The 21,740-nt window shown below is 39.5% G+C and overlaps 1 protein-coding gene across 4 annotated transcripts in view; it reads right to left on the bottom strand.

The window, feature by feature from the left end:
• Positions 1-888: 888 nt before the first annotated feature.
• Positions 889-21,740, bottom strand: part of ERICH3 (glutamate rich 3) — a 116,997-nt gene continuing 96,145 nt past the window's right edge. For 3 of the 4 annotated variants that reach the window (XM_059924526.1, XM_059924509.1, XM_059924499.1), the window contains 3 exons: positions 11,376-11,501; positions 3,977-6,357; positions 889-3,296 (listed from right to left, as the gene is read on the bottom strand). In XM_059924526.1, coding sequence (XP_059780509.1) covers positions 3,995-6,357; positions 11,376-11,501 — 2,489 coding nt within the window. In that variant the 3' untranslated portion in view covers positions 889-3,296; positions 3,977-3,994. The remainder of the gene's footprint in view (positions 3,297-3,976; positions 6,358-11,375; positions 11,502-21,740) is intronic. The other variant, XM_059924518.1, reaches the window with a different exon arrangement.

The raw sequence follows: 21,740 nt of genomic DNA on the forward strand, positions 1-21,740 counted from the left end.
CTGTTCTTTGTACCTCTTGCCGCTGGCCACGACAACTGGGAATATCTTTCAAATGACACAGGTGGTATAGGAGACTAGAAGAAAATATTACCCCAGGTCAGAAGTGGCCTCTCAAGGGCCACAGTCCTTGAAGCTGTTGGAATACTTCACACGCTAGATGCATCTTTTTTACAGCCTTCTTTTCTTTTCTCAAATAATGATTTCCAATGGCAGTCATTGTGGCAAAATTATTGATCTTAGAAGTTTTAAACTACTCAACTGTAATTTATATTTACAACACAAGACTTTACAAAGCCATAGGAAAGGCTTAACTCAAGAAATTCAAATAACCTCATTCTGCCTATCTTTACTTTGGTTGTCTATTCCTCTCTTGAATTATTTAAATAATCTATCATATTCTTTGATCAATAATGACTGGAACTATAATCCTTTTCTTATCAATAAAAGATACATGCATGAGATTTGATTTTTACTTCTACAAGTAAACAAAAATATGTAGAGATTCACATTTAGCATCTTAGTATCTATTTAATATTCCTCTTCCTAGAAGGAAGTGTATGTGATAAAAAAAAAGTCAGAGTTTGGAGTGAGAAGACATGAGATTGACCATAATTTTAGACAAGCCACTTAACTGAGCTTCTATTTACTTATCTATGAAATAATGATAACAATTTTCCTCTCTGATATTATTCCATGTATGTGAAAAGACATATATGAACGCAGTCAATATAAACACATATATTCAAAAAATACAGCCCCATGAAAATAATTCTCTCTGCTCTACTCTATGGAGTTTAAATTTTGTAAGGAAAGGACAAAGAAGATTTTAAAAGTCTAGTCTTATTTATAAAGGACCATTCATGTCTTATCTGTAAACATATGGTTTATTTATGCTTTTAATAATGAAACTAGAATAAATAATCAGTTCAGTCGAACATAAAATAATTTTATCAATATAGTATTTGCAGAGAAAGAATTCACTTCATCGAACTATCACAACACTGAATTTCACAGTTAAACCCACATGCAGACTGTAGTATAATTTTACAGAATGTTTTGATGGAATGTGTTAAATATAAAAATAATCCAATGCAATTTCCATTTAGCACATTGTACAAAACTCATTCTTCAATGGAATTAACAAGTTTACAATCTTTCCCATAAGGTGCTATGTATTCAAAGTGCTCTGTAACAATGAGGTTGAGAGCAGCGAAAAAATACTGTAGAACGCCACAGTAATACAGCTCAGTAATAAATGAAATTGGATATAATGTAGATGAAATCCACTCATAAAATGTAAGACAATGGAGATCTATGATGTGCCATGAGAGATGCTCGTCCTCAGTAGGGGGTGGGGCTGAAGGACTTCACATATATATCATTACATTCCCAATAAAAATGAGTTTAAAGTTGAGGTCATCACTTTTAGAGTGAGTACCATTGCCTAGAGAAAAAAGAAAAAGAGAGAAGAGAGACAGATGGTAAAAGAGAGACAGAAAGAGAGACAAAGTACACAATGCTTCTGCAATCCATTTTCCAACTGAGACCAATCCTCAAAACAATCAATAGTCCGTGACAGCAGTTTTCAGACTAGAGGGTACATCAGAATTACCCAGAGGGCTTATTAGAACACCAATGGCTCTGCCTCACCCACTGAGTCTCCAATTTAATGGGTATGAGATGAAGGCAGGAATTTGTATTTGGAACAGTTCTGGGTGATGCTGATATCCTGATCAAGGGACCACGTTGTGAGAACCACTGGTCCATTATACCTTTGATCACTGAATGACTCCTTTATTAAAATGAAACACATCTATAAAGATAAAAAAAAAATAAAGATAATATGCCTGGTCCTTAGGGACACAGGGCAGCCAGTATGGATTGTATAATGATTAGGGCAGCAGTTCTCAATTTTGCCTACATTGTAAAACCAACTGAAGAATTAAAAAACAAAACAAAACAAAAAACTGATACCTACACCCATCTAAAACTAATTCGATCTGAATCTCTGGGGTAGGGCCAGGGATTGAATCATTCATGAAAGTGCCCCATGAAAGTCTAATGTGTAGCATAACTGGAGAATCACTGCTTTAGGACATTTTCTTTCACCTCCTCACATAATGAAAAGATGGCCAAACATATGTGCCCTTTGGGGCACTGGCATATGAACAAAGAAAGCTATCACAAGGAAGTCAAAATCCCCAAGGGGCACACTGATACACAACTATTCCTAGTGATATGGGGGCAGGGGTAATTTAGAAAGAAGTTGTGACCGTGGATTTGCAATGCACTGCAGGGTTAGTTCAGAGGTTTGAAATAACAGAACTTTGGAAGGTGAGCAGTATGCTAATTTAATCCAAGTTTCTTTTCCATTGAATGACACCAGCCAGAGTCTAGAGTCTAGAATGTTGGTGTATGGACTGATGTGCAATGTTTACCTGCTATAATGATTGTTACTCATTTTACGCAGCTAAATTATTTACTACATCGATTTAAATTGAGTGGCCCTATAAATAAGGCCCCCAGGAATGAAATGCCACAAGCATTTACCTGTCTACCTCAGAAAGCAAGACTACGGAAACACGCAAAAACAAAGGGCAATTTGAAACAAGATTTACACTTAAAATTACTCATCTGGCATAAATAGAAAGCATGATTATTTCTAAGTGTAAGTGAATAGACATGCCATGGAATCCTTTTCTGGAAGGACTTACAGGTCTGGAGCAATCTTTAGCACTGAGTATACTGGGAAGGACATTTAGAGCTCATTTTCACAGCCAAAGCCACAGATTGTAAATAAAACGCTCATGTATGAACCTGGGACTAATATGTGATTATAAATTAAAAGGAATTTAAACAAACCCCAGACATCAGGACTGGGACTTTCAGGTAATCTTTGGTAAAAGTCAAACATTTGAAAACTATCAATTTGATTTGAATGTAGACATGTTAACTATGTAGACTTAGGTATCAGCCTCCCAGTCCTCCATTAGGAACCGGCACCCCAGGGAGCATCTGAGCAGCTCTTCTCAAGGTACTTGAGGTGCTACAGACCAGCATTGGCCGACTGGGAACTGCTCAGACAAGCACAGGGATTTAAAAAAACAAAAAAAGATAAAATCTAAAGTCCTCATTAGCTGATTCACTTTGTTATACAGCAGAAACTAAAACACCATTGTAAAGCAATTATACGCCAATAAAGATGTTAAAAAAAAAAAAATCTAAAGTTCTGGTGAGATGCTCAGGTGATCCTTCTCCTCCGCCCTAAGTCTTCCAGAAGATGTCTTGAAAATATCCTGAAAAATAATAAAAAGGATAGGACTCTGAATATAGTCACTCAGGATAGTAGCAACCAGGCGCTAAGGATACGAGGGCATCAAGGAAATAGCAGGAACACAAGGAAATGTTGGAAATAATTTTGGTCTTTAGTTACAATCTTCAATATTTTACATCTATATATATATATTTTAACATATATATATATATGTTTTAAATATTTTAACATATGTTACAGATATATGTTATATATATTTATTAAACTTCACAAAAGTGCAGAATGGAGACATAGAGCCCATTTAAAGGCAGACAATCACAAAGGGAAATTAATTCTGGAATAGAGTTTAAGCCTTTCCCCCTGTGACCTGTCCCTGTGGCACACGTTCTCCTCTGTACCCATCTCTGGGGCCCTGTAAGGGAGGCAAGGAGGATCTCACTGCTTCAGAGAGCTGTGCTTGCAGAGACAGGGGCTGTGACTTAGAGCTGCAAAGGGGATAGAAACTGGTCCCTGTGTGGCTTTGGCCACCCTGTCCGTCTCACCCAGTCCCCCGTCCTGATGGGCTTGGGGCTCAGCAGCCCAGAATTGAAGAGTGTGTGTGTGTGTGCAGACACTGAGAAAGGCATGAGCCAACCCAAAGGGGAGAAGACCCCAGGTGGGGGGATCTGTTTAATCCTGCAGACAGGTCAGGCTTAAACTCACCATCAGCCGCGAAGGCTCTTAGGCCTTCCTGTGGTTCAGCGAAACATCTGGGTCTTCACTTCCTCTGTGCACTGCATGCTCTTGCTTCTCTTGGGTCCCAGTGCAATTGAGCTTTCCAGAGAGTGTTCCTGCGTCCCGTGCACTCTCTCTCCTGGGCTCTGACCCTCTCTCTTGGGATAATCCCAGTCTGAATTCTTCAGCTGCCCCCGACTCCTGCCCCTCCTCAGGGCTCCGCGTCCCTGCCTCCTCTCCCACAGACTCCACCTCCTGTGTGGGTTTAGCTTCCCCTCCCTCCCGAGCCGGCCCTGGCAGTGGGGCCCTCCCTTCCAGGTCAGAAGGTTCCCCTGGAGCTTTGACCGCAGCCTCCGTCTCCCAAGTCACTGTCGCCTCCTCGGTCGCGGGCACCTCCTCCCCGCTCAGCGCTCTTTCCTCGACCGCCACCTTCTCTGCAGCTGCCGTTTCTCCTAGTGTCTCACCCACTCTGTGCCAGCTTTCCTCCCCTGCCACATCTGAAAAGGAGGGGGCTTCACGTGCTTCTGTTTGCCCCGCAGCTGGCTTTGAACCTGCCGACGCCTCCCGCTCTGCGGCTGGTCCGGCCGCTCCTCCTCCTTGGTGGCCGTCTTCCCCAGCTGCAGCCACGGCCCGCAAGCCCCCGTCCCCCTCGGTGGCCCTGCTCTTCATCAGCCCTACCCCCAGCGTGCACTCTTCCTCCGCCGCCTCCTCTGGGTCCTCATCCATCACTTCTTCACTCAACTTTCCTGCCACGGTGGAGTCTCCCTCGGGAGCATCTTCTTGGATCATGGCTGGGACAGCCACTCCCTGTGGCCCCTGTAAAGGCCCTTCTTCATCCCTCCCCTCCCAGCCCATCAGGCTGGCTTGATCTTTGGCTGCGCACTCCCGGGCCTCGCCGGCAGCCCCGGGTGTCTGCGCCTTCCCCGAGGGCTCGCTTTCGGGAGCTCCTGACACCCCGCCTCCTGCAGGGCTCGGGCCCCCGTCCTGCCCTGCGGGGGCCACGTTCTCCCGGACGAGCAGCTCTGCTCTGCCTCTGGGCCCTGTGTCTCCAGCTTCTCTCAGTCTTCCTCCTCCTTCTTTCCCCCAGACCGTTATGTCTCCCAGGGACTCTTCAAATCCAGGGCATGCTTCAGACATGGCCTCCTCTCGCTCTCTCAGTGGAGCCTCCCCTCGCGGCCCTGCGTCTCCAGTCAGCTCAGACGCCCTCATGGCTGCTTCAACCTCAGCATCACGCCCCGTGTCATTTTGGGGGGCTTGTGTCTCTTCCTCGGGTCTTACTTCCTTCATGGGTTCCCCCTCTTCCTCTTGCAACTTTTGCTCTTCTTCTAAAGTGTCTTCATCCTGAAGCGCCTTTGTCCTTGTCACCGCTTCCCTCTCGGATTCGGTTTCCCCCAGAGGTGGCTTCGGCCTCTCAGCTGTCCTTCTCTCGCGCGCTGCATCTAATTCCTCAGGTGACACGTCTTTCCTCTCATCTTCCGTCTTACACTCTGCCTCCATCTCAGCCCCCTCCCTTTCCACAGGGGCCTTACGAAGTTCCTCGAGGCTGTCCTCCAACACCCCCGTGCGAGTTGCCTGGGCCTTCACAGAAGTCGAGGAGCTCAAGGGCGTTTCCCTTCCCAGAACTGCCCCCCTCTCCCTGGCTGGCTCCTCTCCCCGCAGTATGGCCTCTTCTAAACCCTCCTCTCTCTCGGATGTAGCGTCTTCTCCGGGTCCCACGTCCTCTAGGTCTGTGGACGCTTCCCCCTCACTGTCCCCCACACCTGGCTGTGCAGACCCGGCCCCGCTCACAGCCGCTCCCTCAGGCTCTCCCTCCTCCGGCCTCGCCGCCTCTCTCAGGGCCGCTGCCTCCTGAGCGCTCTGTGACTTCAGGGCTGCTGCCTGGCTTGTAAGCACGGCCTTCCCCTCACCCTGCTCCCCGTCGGAAGCTGCCGTGTCCGTCTCCAGCACCGTCTGCTTCAGGGCCTGCTCCTCGGAAGCCTCGCCTTCACTCAGACCTCCAGAATCTCTTGCTGCCTCTCGTCCTCTGGGGTCTAACCCCTCTTTTTGTGGCCTTCTATCCCCTTCTGCTTCTGCCTCTGCCCCACCTACTACGCCCTGAGGGATATTACTTTCCTCTGTAAACTGTCCTACTAATGCCGGCTGCTCTACTGTTGGCTTCCACTGCCCCAAGGGAACCTCATGAACCCCTGCTTTTCCCCACGGTGCTGCATCCCCTTTTTCTTCTGTGTCAGCATCCCTGTGTTGGGGACCTTCATCTTCCTCCACTGCGTCTTTCTTCTCCAGTGTATGCTCTTCTGATGCAACTTGCTTGGATTCCTTGTTTGAGCTGAGTGCTGCCCTTTCGTCCACCACTAAATTCCTGTTCGGTGCTATAAAATAAGGTTAGAAATCAAGGTTACTTTAATCAAGGTGCAGGGAGGAGATATTACAAAAAATCTTAGATATATAAGAGATATTTATATATAATATCAAGGGGCTACTTATATTATCTATACAACATTTTCTTGGTTCTAGGATGCCATTGACTATAACATGTACCATAATTTAACGATGGCTTTTTGTGATGAAAAGAAATGGTATCAAATTTAATGGGCACGTTGGTATTAAAGGAAAATTGAACATCAGAAATGTTGAAAACAAACAAAAAGTCCATGTCTTAAAATAATAAAATGTCTCTCTTTCTCTCTCTCTGTCACACGCACACACACACACATATACCACTTTCATTTGAAATATTAGGACTTGCAGAAAAAAATTATGCAACAAGGAAAATAGTGAGGACTTAATCTTAAGAATCATTGTTCCCTATAGCACCATAATATGCCTGTTAGCTTATGTTTCTTGTACTCATATGGGCATTTAGCAACAGAATCATAATACAATGTGAGCTGATCATTATCCCATACATTACTCCCATTAAAGCTACTATATCTATATATAGTCATCAAATAACTTTGTAGTTCAAGGTAAGACTTTTTACTAAAGACACAAATTTGTATTATAGGTCAGAATACCTCCGATCTACATTCAGAAACTGATTTGCCTTTGGCAAAACAGGATCACAGAGCAAGACAAGACTTTGTAGTCTGGTACAATTTTCAACATAAATAACCTACTTGAAGTATTTCATAAGTTTTCATCCATAATTTCCTGCAAATCTGGGTGTTCTAGCTTTTATACTTCAATAAATACAAGTTCAATATGTTTCTTAGAAGGCGTCAAATAGATTTCTTATTATTTAGCAACTACATGTATTTCTGTTGCAATGATCCATGCAAAATAAATAAAGGCATTTCAGGCCAAATACCCAAAGCATTTAAATTTTCCAACTGCAGAATAATACTTAGGGAGATAACTTCTAAAATGGTCATCTCAATGCTTTCTATCAATCTAATCTTTTTCATTTGTAAAACACACTGGACTAGGTGCTATAAAATAAGTTATAAAACCAGCGTGTCAACCTCCAAATTATATAAATTTATAAAGTAGGCAAGTGTGCCTTCCTCACATTTTTTTCTCTTGCTTGCCCTTTTGGCTAGCCATCTCACCCCCACCCCATCACCAACAATCTCCCAGAAACCTAAAGCCCTAATCTTACTCACTTTGTCCCATTCTGATACCCCATCTGGGAATGTCTTATAACTCCAGTTCCTCTCCTAACACCCCACCTGGCTGTCCTTTTTGCCTTCCCTTGGCCTCTTGCAGGCTATTAAAATAAAACATTTTGAAGTAAGACAATAACAGCAGACATTACATTTCCCTTTAAAATGTATTTGGAAGGTAACTTTATTCAAATGAGTAACATAGAAACTTCAGGTCTATCAGCAGGGATGGTGTTGACTTTTATAGGGGGTCCTCAGCATACCACAGCAGTTATTTACTAAATATAGAACCAAATGCTCACCCAGAGAACATGGAGCCATTCACTTGAAAGAATACAGTTTGTTTTATTTTGTTACAGATTATTACTGGATTCAAAGCAAATGAAAACCATGAGGAACAACAATGTGTCAAGTCCCTTTAGTAGTATATGTTTGTATATAGTATTTGTTATTCAAATTCCTGCATGAAAGTATATTAAAAAGTTGTCAGAGGAATCAGGCTCCCTGACTTCAGACTATACTACAAAGCTACAGTAATCAAGACAGTATGGTACTGGCACAAAAACAGAAATATAGATCAATGCAATAAGATAGAAAGCCCAGAGATAAACCCATGCACATATGGTCACCTTATCTTTGATAAAGGAGGCAAGAATATACAATGGAGAAAACACAGCCTCTTCAATAAGTGGTGCTGGGAAAACTGGACAGCTACATGTAAATGAATTAAATTACAACACTCCCTAACACCATACACAAAAATAAACTCAAAATGGATTAAAGACCTAAATGTAAGGCCAGACACCATAAAACTCTTAGAGGAAAACATAGGCAGAACACTCTATGACATAAATCACAGCAAGATCCTTTATGACCCACCTCCTAGAGAGATGGAAATTAAAACAAAAATAAACAAATGGGACCTAATGAAACTTAAAAGCTTTTGCACAGCAAAGGAAACCATAAACAAGATGAAAAGACAGCCCTCAGAATGGGAGAAAATATTTGCAAACGAAGAAACTGACAAAGGATTACTCTCTGAAATTTACAAGCAGCTCATGGAGCTCAATATCAAAAAAACAAACAACCCAAACCAAAAATGGGCAGAAGACCTAAATAGACATTTCTCCAAAGAAGATACACAGATTGCCAACAAACACATGAAAGAAAGCTCAACATCACTAATCATTCGAGAAATGCAAATCAAAACTACAATGAGGTATCACCTCACACCAGTCAGAATGGCCATCATCAAAAAATCTACAAACAATAAATGCTGGAGAGAGTGTGGAGAAAAGGGAACCCTCTTGCACTGTTGGTGGGAATGTAAATTGATACAGCTACTATGGAGAACAGTATGGATGTTCCTCAAAAAACTGAAAATAGAACTACCATACAACCAAGCAATCCCACTACTGGGCATATACCCTGAGAAAACCATAATTCAAAAAGAGTCATGTACCACAATGTTCATTGCAGCTCTATTTACAATAGCCAGGACATGGAAGCAACCTAAGTGTCCATCGACAGATGAATGCATAAAGATGTGGCACATATATACAATGGAATATTAGCCATAAAAAGAAACAAAATTGCGTTATTTGTAGTGAGGTGGAAGGACCTAGAGTCTGTCATAAGAGTGAAGTAAGTCAGAAAGAGAAAAACAAATACCGTATGCTAACACATATATATGGAATCTAAAAAATTTTTTTAAAAAATGGTTCTGAAGAACCTAGGGGCAGGACAGGAATAAAGACGCAGTCGTAGAGAATGGACTTGAGGACACGGGGAGGGGGAAGGGTAAGCTGGGATGAAGTGAGAAAGTGGCATTGACATATATACACTACCAAATGTAAACTAGATAGCTAGTGGGAAGTAGCCGCATAGCACAAGGAGATCAGTTCGGTGCTTTGTGTCCACCTAGAGGGGTGGGATGGGGAGGGTGTGAGGGAGACACAAGAGGGAGGGGATATGAGGATATATGTATATGTATAGCTGATTCACTTTGTTATACAGCAGAAACTAACACACCATTGTAAAGCAATTATACTCCAATAAAGATGTTTTTTAAAAAAGTCAGTTATGAAAAATATTTAAAGAAAGTCCTCTGTTTTGCTAAACTGGCCTCTAAATTTATGGAATTAAGGAACATTCAGGAATACAGGGTAATAAAATTGCCTAGCCACCATGTAATAATATACTATGCCTAAATTCTAGGAGAGAAAGTGCTAATGGCATCCAGCTGAGCTATTACAAGCACACACACACACACACACACACACACACACACACATAGGGGAGTCAGACATGACATTTCTGAAGCAAGGGAGAAAGTAATTGAAGCCCTTCTAAGAAATATCAGTACAAAAATACGACATGTTCTTGATAGCAAACTCATGGGCTTTTGGGGAAAAAAATAATGAATATAAGAAAGTGAGCAATGTTCACAAACAGGGGAAATCTGATTTAGTGGCTGAGTGTGTACTTGGGAGTCAGGCAGACCTGGGTGAGAATTCCAGCTCTGCCACATAGTTGTACGAACTTGGGAAATAATACTTCTCTAAGCCTTCATTCTCTTATCCATAAAACGGGAATAGCAACACTTGACTCACAGAATCCTTGTGAGAGTAAGCCATAACATGCTGAGCACAGTGCCTGGCACACAGAAAGCCCTAACAAATCTTCCTTACACTCTCCCCTCCCACTGAGCACAATGTATGATATTTTCTTGCTTGAATTGGATTTAATAGACAACAACTACTCTACCTGCATTGCAGAAGTTTGGGGAGGTACACTAGAACTCCTCTGGTTGAACGCCCACTATGAAAGATGGATTCTCGAAGCTCAGTGTCCTTCTGCAATTCAGCCCACTGCAAGTTCAAGTGTCACCTGGTCCTCTCCACATTGCCCCGGGGGAACGGGAGCTCAGGGAACCAGCACAAGTGCAAATCGTCTGGCTGCTTCTATTTGTTGTGAGTAATAAAGTCCTTTTTCTCTGACCCAGGAGTCTTGTGTCTTCTGATGCAACTGTGGCTGGCTAACTTATTTACTTGATAATAGAGTGAAATCTCATATACCTCCCAGCGCTTGATGCCTGTTATTAAAAATTGGAGGTGGGGGTAATGTGACCATATGAGGAATAAAATGAATCACCCTCCCCCCGCCAACTCCCACACACACATACGTATATTCAAATCAGGGTGTTTTTTAAAAGTCATCCACTAAATATAGGGAAACCTGATTTCAAGGACACGGGCTGTTTGACCAGATATGTATGAGTAATGGTCTGTTGAGTCACTCTAATGCGCACTCTTGCAGCTGGAGTACTCATCACCAAGAGCCAGGTCATCTGCTGATGGCAATGAATACTTCCCGAGTTTTAAAAAATAAGGAGTTCAAGTAAATCATCATGAAATGTGCCTGGGCTCTTCATGTCTCCAATGGGTCAGTTAGGTATATCCACCTACCTGGTCAGCTAACTGGGAGGCAGGCTAAGAAATAAGACTGGTCTGAAAACCCCTACCAGTATTTTTCATTATCTGAAGTCCTTTTTTAAAAAATTCTAAGCACCACTGTATTCAAAAAAGAATGACCAACTTTCATATCTGCTGTCAGCTCCAAAGCTCCCCTTAATGCCTCCACCTCCTGCCATCATATTCACTAGTTGAAAAGAAAATAAAGCTGGTAGAGGGAGGAAACAAGGATAGGAAGATGAAAGATGGAAACAGCACTGTCTTCTGCAGAGGATTTCTGAAGGTCTTTCCTAGGTAACGATGTGCCCTTACCTGCACCTGTGTCAATCTCCACCTTCCTTGAGTGCTTCTCTCCTCTGTCTGCACTGCTAACACCAGACTCAGAGCCATAGTGGCAGTGGCAGCCGGGACCCACAGCTTCAGCTACTACCCATCCAACTGATTGGAGACCATATAAAATATCAAAAGGTGTAAAAAACAGGTCATGGGAACATTGTAAGTGGAACAGCAGAAAGTGGGATTAATTTAAAAGCATTCACATTAAAATATGACCCTGTTTTTAACATTTATTAAGATTAAACAGAGTTCAAGCTATGATTTCAAAAAGAAAACACAATAGAAGATCATGAAGTAAAGAAATCAAAGCAAAGAAATACTTGCATTAAAAAAAAAAAAAGGCAACAGCCAGAAGCAGTGACGGATTTGCCAAATACACATGCAATGAGATGACTGGAAAGGAGTTTAGTTGCCTTTTGCTTTTTAGAAACGTGTTATGGCTTGTATAATCCCAATCATCACTGTTCTATTAGATTTCTAAAACTACCAGAACTGACTATACTATAAGCATTTCATCCATTAGCAGATTTTAGTGATTTGACCCCAATACTCACTCCATGTGAACAGAGCCAAAAAGCTATTGCATGATTCCTATAAATTTGACAGTAAAAGCTGTTGTAGAGATTCCTGTTATCTGCAGCTGATTACTAGCACTGAACTTTAGGAACACAAAGACCTAAGAAGTTCAAGTCCCATACTAACTGTGTCAGCTTGGGTAAGTTCTTCATCCTAAGCCTAAGCCTCAGTTTACCCATCTGTGAAAAAGAGATATCTACTCAGTGGTTACATTGGGAGGATTAAATGAAATAATACCTGTAGAACATGCTTATATTTCACTTATTAGCAAGTGCCTGAGCACTTAATAAATAATAATAGATGATGAAATGATGAGCATGTCTATTATAAGTATTATCGCCCAACCTGATAACTCTCGACAACACTTTAATATCCATTAACTTTGTCTTTAGTGTCTGGCACATCCCTGTCTACATCCCTGTCTACATCTGATGACCTGTGTCTCTAAATCCCTGACATCTTACATTATGCCGCCTCCTGGTTAACAAAAGCTCACTCAAATAACACTAGACCTAGATTTGCCCTCCTAGATAAGAGCACAGTTTCTCCAAAATACCATTTCACCCCTCCTTCCCTCCCTCCCTCCCTTGCTCTCTATCTCTCCCTTTCCTTCTCTACCTACCTTCTCTCTTCCTTTCTTGCTTTCTTTCCTCTCAGATATTCTGAGCAATTTGGTCCAAAGACTGTACTTCAAGAAAAAACACAACTAGAATGTGGTCCCTTGCTCAGTTTAAGGTGAATTGCTAAGGAGCAGTTAGTTACTTACTGATCCCTCTGTGTTTGGAAACAAATAGTGAAATATCTGCCTCATGTGGCTTTTGGAGAAAAAATGGAATGACTTAACTATACTAATCTTAAGAGAACAAACATGGAAATGAAAAGAGGTGCATCACATAGTTCCAATGTATTCTCTTTAAAAAATGTTTTGAACATCAGTGTTCCTCATTCATCCAATACACCAAATAAAAAAAGTCTTTTACAATAATTTAAAGATGACATCAACTCATGAAACTTAGGTTATAGTTGGATTTTTTAAAACCAAGCCAACCTTTAGTAACTTTATAACACAGTACCTATAATTTAAATATCATCTTACCCACAGCACTGTATAACTAGAGAGCTTAAATAAACAGTGTTTTAGGTCTTTGTGTATAAATCTGCTTTGCTGACTAAGCAATAGAAATCCCAAGGCTGGTAGGCAGGAGGGTGGGATGAAGCCTGATTTGGTATCAATTACTGAAGCTTTGTTTCATCAGAGCCAACAGGACATCTAGGTTTCTCCCCCAAGTAGTCCACAGGCTAAAAAGAAATATGGTTTATTTTACAAATATTGAATCATTATGTCGTACACCTGAAATTAATATAATGCTGTATGTCAATTATACGTCAATTGAAAATTTTTTCCATATGGTTTACAAAAATAATAGTAATAATAAACAATTAGCAGCTACTGAACCAAAAGACTATTCTAAGAAGCCAAACAGTACTAGCATAATCTGAAAATTACAACTCACTCAGAATTGCCTGAAGCATGTAATCTTTCTGTCTCAGGACTGTAATCACCACTTGCCCACATCAGCTGGCTTGCCCCTGGAGGGTTAGGCTTTGGAAGTCAATGAGAGCCTGGACAGTTTGGTGCTGCCTGCTTCAGATTCAGCAAGAATGGGACACTGGCCTGAGCATTAAGGATTTATTAGGTGTGAGATCAGAAAAGACCTCACTTGGTCATTTTTTTCTCAGATGTTCTTCTGAAACTGAAACTTAAAAGCAAGACCTTGGCCACTGTCTAACTTTGACCGTTTTCCACCTACAGTAAAGGAGGACTATGCATGCTGAGACTCCCATGCCAGCAATGTGACACATCACCCTGTTTCCTCTATCTATTTAGCCCTTCATCCCTCAAGGCTCCGCTCCTTCACCTTGCTATAAAGATGACCATTAAAAGCAAAGAGAGTTGTCAGTTCCCACAGCATTTGTAGCAAAATGGAAGAGGCTCAAACAGAGAATTTCACAGAGAAATACTTTTTCCACTCAAATGATATAGGATATTTCAAGATGTTTTTAAAATACCAAAATATTATTGCATTCCAATGTGAGCTTCTTTTATTATGAAACAAACATATTTTAAAATAATATATACATTGTACTTTCCCAAAATATGAAAATAGTACATATTCACTACTTAAAGCTTGAAACGATAAAAAGTACAGAGAAGAAAACAAAAATATCCTAGTTTCACCACTCAGAAACAAATATTAGTTAATATCTTGGAAGATTTCTAAGTATTTTTTTACTCTCAGTTAGATGACATTTTGTATCCCATTTTATTCATTTAGCAATATATTGTGACTATATCCACATATCATTAAATAAGAACTATTCTTCAATAACTGCACAGAATATTCTAATAAGGTTTTACTAAAATTTGGCTAACCAACTGCCTAGTGTTAAATATTGAATTATTACCATTTTTGTGATTATAAAGCTACTTAAAATACTACTTATAATTATTTTATTATTTCTGACTATTGCCTTAGGATAAATTGTTGGAACTGGAATTTCTGGGTCAAAGAGCATGATAATTTTTAGAAGCTTTTGATATATGTTTCTCTATGTACTTCAAAAAAGGAGGTATCAATTAACGATTTCACCTATAATGATGAGAGGCCTTATGTCCCTGTACTATTGCTGACAGTTCTCAATTTCTACCAATTCTTTTTAAATTTGATAATTTATTGAAAAGTGGTAGCAAGGATATGGTTTGCAATATTTGTAGGCAAGCTTTCTAAATTCATTCCCTCTCCTCTGCTTGCTTTGAAACTACACAAATTGTTCCCATCTTAAAACATGCTAAGAAGAATAACTGAGGCAGAAGAATGGATAAGTGACATGGAAGAGAAAATAGTGGAAATAACTACCGCACAACAGAATAAAGAAAAAAGAATGGAAAGAATTGAGGACAATCTCAGAGACCTTTGGGACAACATTAAATGCACCTACATTTGAATCATAGGGGTCCCAGAAGAGGAAGAGAAAAAAAAAGGGATTGAGAAAATATTTGAAGAGATTATAGTTGACAGCTTCCCTGATATGGGTAAGGAAATAGTCAATCAAGTCCAGGAAGCTCAGAGAGTCCCATACAGGATAAATACAAGGAGAAAGACGCTAAGACACATATTAATCAAACTATCAAAAAATAATACAAAGAAAAAATATTAAAAGCAGCAAGGGAAAAACAACAATTAACATACAAGGGAATCCCCATAACGTTAACAGCTGATCTTTTGGAAGAAACTCTGCAAGCCAAAAGGGAGTGGCAGGACATATTTAAAGTGATGAAAGGGAAGAAACTACAACCAAGATTACTCTACCCAGCAAGGATCTCATTCAGAGTCAATGGAGAAATTAACACCTTTACAGATAAGGAAAAGCTAAGAGAATTCAGCACCACCAAACCAGCTCTACAACAAATGCGAAAGGAACTTCTCTAGGCAGGAAACACAAGAAAAGGAAAAGACTTACAATGACAAACCCAAAACAATTAAGAAAATGGTAATAGGAAAATACATATCAATAATTACCTTAAATGTAAATGGATTAAATGCTCCAACCAAAAGACATACACTGGCTGAATGGACAAAAAACAAGACCTGTATATAGGCTGTCTACAGGAGACCCACTTCAGACCTAGGGACACATACAGACTGAAAGTGAGGGGATGGAAAAAGATATTCCATGCAAATGGAAATCAAAAGAAAGCTGGAGTAGCAATTCTCGTATCAGACAAAATAGACTTTAAAATAAAGACTATTACAAGAGACAAAGAAGGACACTACCGAATGATCAAGGGATGAATCCAAGAAGATACAACAATTGTAAATATTTATGCACCCAACATAGGAGAACTTCAATACATAAGGCAAATGCTAACAGCCATAAAAGGGGAAATTGACAGTAACACAGTCATACTAGGGGACTTTAACACCCCACTTTCACCAATGGACAGATCATTCAAAATGAAAATAAATAAGAAAACACAAGCTTTAAATGAAACATTAAACAATATGGCCTTAATCGATATTTATAGGACATTCCATCCAAAAACAACAGAATACACTTTCTTCTCAAGTGCTCATGGAACATTCTCCAGGAAAGATCATACCTTGGGTCACAAATCAAGCCTTGGTAAATTTAAGAATATTGAAATCGTATCAAGTATCTTTTCGGACCACAATGCTATGAGACTAGATATCAATTACAGGAAAAAATCTGTAAAAAATACAAACACATGGAGGCTAAACAATACACTACTAAATAACCAAGAGATCACTGAAGAAATCAAAGAGGAAATTTAAAAATACCTAGAAACAAATAACAATGAAAACATGACAACCCAAAACCTATGGGATGCAGCAAAACCAGTTCTAGGAGGGAAGTTTATATCAATACAATCCTACCTCAAGAAACAAGAAACATCTCAAATAAACAACCTAACCTTACACCTAAAGCAATTACAGAAAGAAGAACAAAAAACCCCAAAAGTTAGCAGAAGGAAAGAAATCATAAAGATCAGATCAGAAATAAATGAAACAGAAATGAAGGAAACAATAGCAAAGATCAATAAAACTAAAAGCTGGTTCTTTGAGAAGATAAACAAAATTGATAAACCATTAGCCAGACTCATCAAGAAAAAAAGGGAGAAATTCAAATCATTAGAATTAGAAATGAAAAAGGAGAAGTAACAACTGACACTGCAGAAATACACAGAATCATGAGAGATTACCACAAGCAACTATATGCCAATAAAATGGACAACCTGGAAGAAATGGACAAATTCTTAGAAAAGCACAACCTTCCGAGACTGAACCAGGAAGAAATAGAAAATATAAACCGACCAATCACAAGCACTGTAATTGAGACTCTGATTTAAAATCTTCCAACAAACAAAAACCCAGGACCAGATGGCTTCACAGGCAAATTCTATCAAACATTTAGAGAAGAGCTAACACCTGTCCTTCTCAAACTCTTCCAAAATATAGCAGAGGGAGGAACACTCCCAAACTCATTCTACGAGGCCACCATCACCCTGAAACCAAAACCAAACAAAGATGTCACAAAAAAAGAAAACACAGGCCAATATCACTGACGAAAATAGATGCAAAACTCCTCAACAAAATGCTAGCAAACAGAATCCAAGAGCACATTAAAAGGATCGTACACCATGATCCAGTGGGATTTATACCAGGAATGCAAGAATTCTTCAATATACACAAATCAATCAATGTGATAAACCATATTAACAAATTGAAGGAGAAAAACCATATGATCATCTCAATAGATGCAGGAAAAGCTTTCGACAAAATTCAACACCAATTTTTGATAAAAACCCTCCAGAAAGTAGGCATATAGGGAACTTAGCTCAACATAATAAAGGCCATATCTGACAAGCCCACAGCCAACATCATTCTCAATGGTGAAAAGCTGAAACCATGTCCACTAAGATCAGGAACCAGACAAGGTTGCCCACTCTCACCACTATTATTCAACATAGTTTTAGAAGTTTTAGCCACAGCAATCAGAGAAAAAGAAATAAAAGGAATCCAAATCAGAAAAGAAGAAGTAAAGCTGTCACTGTTTGCAGATGACATGATACTATACATAGAGAATCCTAAAGATGCTACCAGAAAACTACTTGAGCTAAATAATGAATTTGGTAAAGTAGCAGGATATAAAATTAATGCACAGAAATCTCATGCATTTCTATACACTAATGATGAAAAATCTGAAAGAGAAATTAAGGAAACACTCCCATTTACCATTTCAACAAAAAGAATAAAATATCTAGGAATAAACCTACCTAAGGAGACAAAAGACCTGTATGCAGAAAACTATAAGACATTGATGAAAGAAATTAAAGATGATACAAACAGATGGAGAGATATACCACGTTCTTGGATTGGAAGAATCAACATTGTGAAAATGACTCTACTACCCAAAGCAATCTACAGATTCAATGCAATCCCTGTCAAACTACCAATGGCATTCTTTGCAGAACTAGAACAAAAAATTTCACAAGTTGCATGGAAACACAAAAGACCCCGAATAGCCAGAGCAATCTTGAGAAAGAAAAACGGAGCTGGAGGAATCAGGCTCTCAGACTCCAGACTACACTACAAAGCTACAGTAATCAATACAGTATGGTACTGGCACAAAAACAGAAATATAGATCACTGGAACAGGATAGAAAGCCCAGAGACACACCCACGCACATATGGTCACCTTATCTTTGATAAAGGAGACAAGAATATACAATGGAGAAAACACAGCCTCTTCAATAAGTGGTGCTGGGAAAACTGGACAGCTACATGTAAAAGAATGAAATTAGAACACTCCCTAACAAACACCATACACAAAAATAAACTCAAAATGGATTAAAGACCTAAATGTAAGGCCAGACACTATAAAACTCTTAGAGGAAGACATAGGCAGAACACTCTATGACATAAATCACAGCAAGATCCTTTTTGACCCACCTCCTAGAGAAATGGAAATAAAAACAAAATAAACAAATGGGACCCAATGAAATTTAAAAGCTTTTGCACAGCAAAGGAAACCATAAACAAGATGAAAAGACAGCCCTCAGAATGGGAGAAAATATTTGCAAACGAAGCAACTGACAAAGGATTAATCTCCAAAATATACAAGCAGCTCAATATCAAAAAATCAAACAACCCAAACCAAAAATGGGCAGAAGACCTAAATAGACATTTCTCCAAAGAAGATATACAAATTGCCAACAAACACATGAAAGGATGCTCAACATCACTAATCATTCGAGAAATGCAAATCAAAACTACAATGAAGTATCACCTCACACCGGTCAGAATGGCCATCATCAAAAAATCTACAAACAGTAAATGCTTGAGAGGCTGTGGAGAAAAGGGAACCCTCTTGCACTGTTGGTGGGAATGTAAATTGATACAACCAGTATGGAGAACAGTATGGAGGTTCCTCAAAAAGCTAAAAATAGAACTACCATACAACCAAGTAATCCCACTACTGGGCATATACCCTGAGAAGACCATAATTCAAAAAGAGTCATGTACCACAATGTTCATTGCAGCTCTTCTTACAATAGCCAGGACATGGAAGCAACCTAAGTGTCCATTGATAGATGAATGGATAAAGAAGATGTGGCACATATATACAGTGGAATACTACTCAGCCATAAAAAGAAACAAAATTGAGTTATTTGTAGTAAGGTGGATGGACCTAGAGACTGTCATACAGAGTGAAGTACGTCAGAAAGAGAAAAACAAATACCTTATGCTAACACATATATATGGAATCTAAAAAAAATAAATGGTTCTGAAGAACCTAGGGGCAGGACAGGAATAAAGACACAGACATAGAGAATGGACTTGAGGACACGGGGAGGGGGAAGGGTAAGCTGGAACGAAGTGAGAGAGTAGCATGAACATATATACACTACCAAAGGTAAAACAGATTGCTAGTGGGAAGCAGCTGCATAGCACAGGAAGATCACCTCAGTGTTTTGTGTCCACCTAGAGGGGTGGGATATGGAGGGTGGGAGGGAGATGCAAGAAGGAGGAGATATGGGGATATATGTATATGTACAGCTGATTCACTTTGTTATACAGCAGAAACTAACACACCATTGTAAAGCAATTATACTCCAATAAATACGTTAAAAACAATGCTATGTATCTTGAGCAATTCTATATCAGATGAAAGTTTTGCCAAGAACTTTTCATTTGAATTTTAAGAACATAAGAAGGCCATAAAAGCTGAGTAAATATATATGCAGGTTTATTCCAAGTTCCCAGTCACCTTGAAAACTATGCGTGTTCTTTGATCATTCTTTGTGTAGCCAATCAATTATCTTCCCAACAACTCACTATGACAAAATTCATGACTTACACCATCTACCTATACAGTAAAGATGTTCCTGTGTTACCTTTGTCATTGACACATTGCTTACAAAAATCCAGGATTAATCACAACTCAAGACCACAGCTGTTCGAAGATAACATACTCAGAAAGCTAAATTCTATCCTCCACACAGTAGCAAGAATCTTTTCAAAACTTTCAGCTCATGTCATTTGCATGCACTAATTTTTCCAATGGCTTCCTACCTCCGAATAAACTCCTCCCAATGGCCTATAAGTTTTTCCCTCTGGCTTCATTTCCTGCAGTCTCTGGCTTGTCCATTCTGCTCCTGTCACACTGACCTCCTTCCAAATTCTTCACTCAACAACGATGCTACCAATTTAGACTCTGTGGCATTTGCTGGGCCCTCTGCTTCCTGTGCTCCTTCTTCACATGACAGAGTGGCTCACCCCCACACCTCATTCTGGTCTTTGCTCAAATGTCCCCTCACTGAGAGAGGACAGCCCTAAAAAATACTACCCCTTCCTCAAACCATCACTCTATGTCCTTACCTTGACTTTCTTTTCTGCTAGCACTTAGCCCAGATGCCCCATTACATGTTTATCTTTCACTTGTTAGGCACATCTCCTCCTCGAATATAAACTCCCATATAGGGAAGGACTTCGTTATGTTCACCCCAGGAACAGTGTGGCATAAAGCAGATACCTAACAAATATTTCAGAAGAAATCTATTGAAACAAACAGCTATATGCTTTCACAATTCATTTAGAAATTGTATTTAGGCTGCAACTCATAACATGTGATTTTCTTGTTCTTTCATCAAGACCATTCTATCCTGCCTATGTGATGATAAAATTGCATTTTACTTTAGTCCTAACATTTTTTAGGTCTATATGACCTGGCCAAGCACTACGACTTCCGCTGATTCATATATAAAAGTATAAAATGCCTACTTCTACATACATTTTACTTTATACTATATAATACTTTATTCTTAATATATTATTTATATTCATAATGTATAAATTATATTAATTTCACAAATCCACATGAATTGTTCCATCATTAGAACACCATGTGTCACAATGCATTAAGACAGCTTAAACTAAAAATAACAGAGAAAAATAAACACACGAAAATAACACTATGCTCTATAATACTGAATTAACTCTCAAGGGCACTATCTCATTGTAGCTAGCAATTATAATCTTTTACTTTATCCACTTCACTGCATATGACATATCTTTTATATAAATTCACCTGATTTGTTGGTGGACTGGACAAAGCCCAATTAAGTGTGACATATTATAAAATAGTTAGAAGGAAGTTATTGCTTTATGTTATCAACCTGAAAGGTATGAAGGCATTGACTGGAGTACTTTACAAATTTATCCATTGCTATGATCTTAAGTGAAAACAATTCAGATTAAGTTGTATTAACTTAGACACAACAAAACATCATTCATTAATTGTACGTCATTTTTTTAGCCCATAGACTTATTCTTAACATAATCACAATTTTTATTCTAGGTCTAGTTGAAATTGATTAATTCAGTGCTATACAAAATGAGATAGAATCTTTTACACATTATCTCAGCCCCCATTTCACTGCAATCTAAGGTTCTAATCAGGGAGCTAAATAAAATACACACTTTTCAATCTTCACCAGCCTTCTGGTCTAACTCATATAAGCTGTGTTTTGCAGCAGAGTGACCTAAATGACCTTCATTTCAAGCATATAACTTTGATTCTATCCCTCTCTCCCTCAGCCACCTAACTGAAGACTCAATTAAGGAGGAGGAACCACAATAACCTCTTTGCTTGGCATCAATATCAATATAACTCACAATACTT

The sequence above is a fragment of the Balaenoptera ricei genome, chromosome 1 (assembly GCF_028023285.1).
Source record: "Balaenoptera ricei isolate mBalRic1 chromosome 1, mBalRic1.hap2, whole genome shotgun sequence".
Lineage (NCBI taxonomy): Eukaryota > Metazoa > Chordata > Mammalia > Artiodactyla > Balaenopteridae > Balaenoptera > Balaenoptera ricei.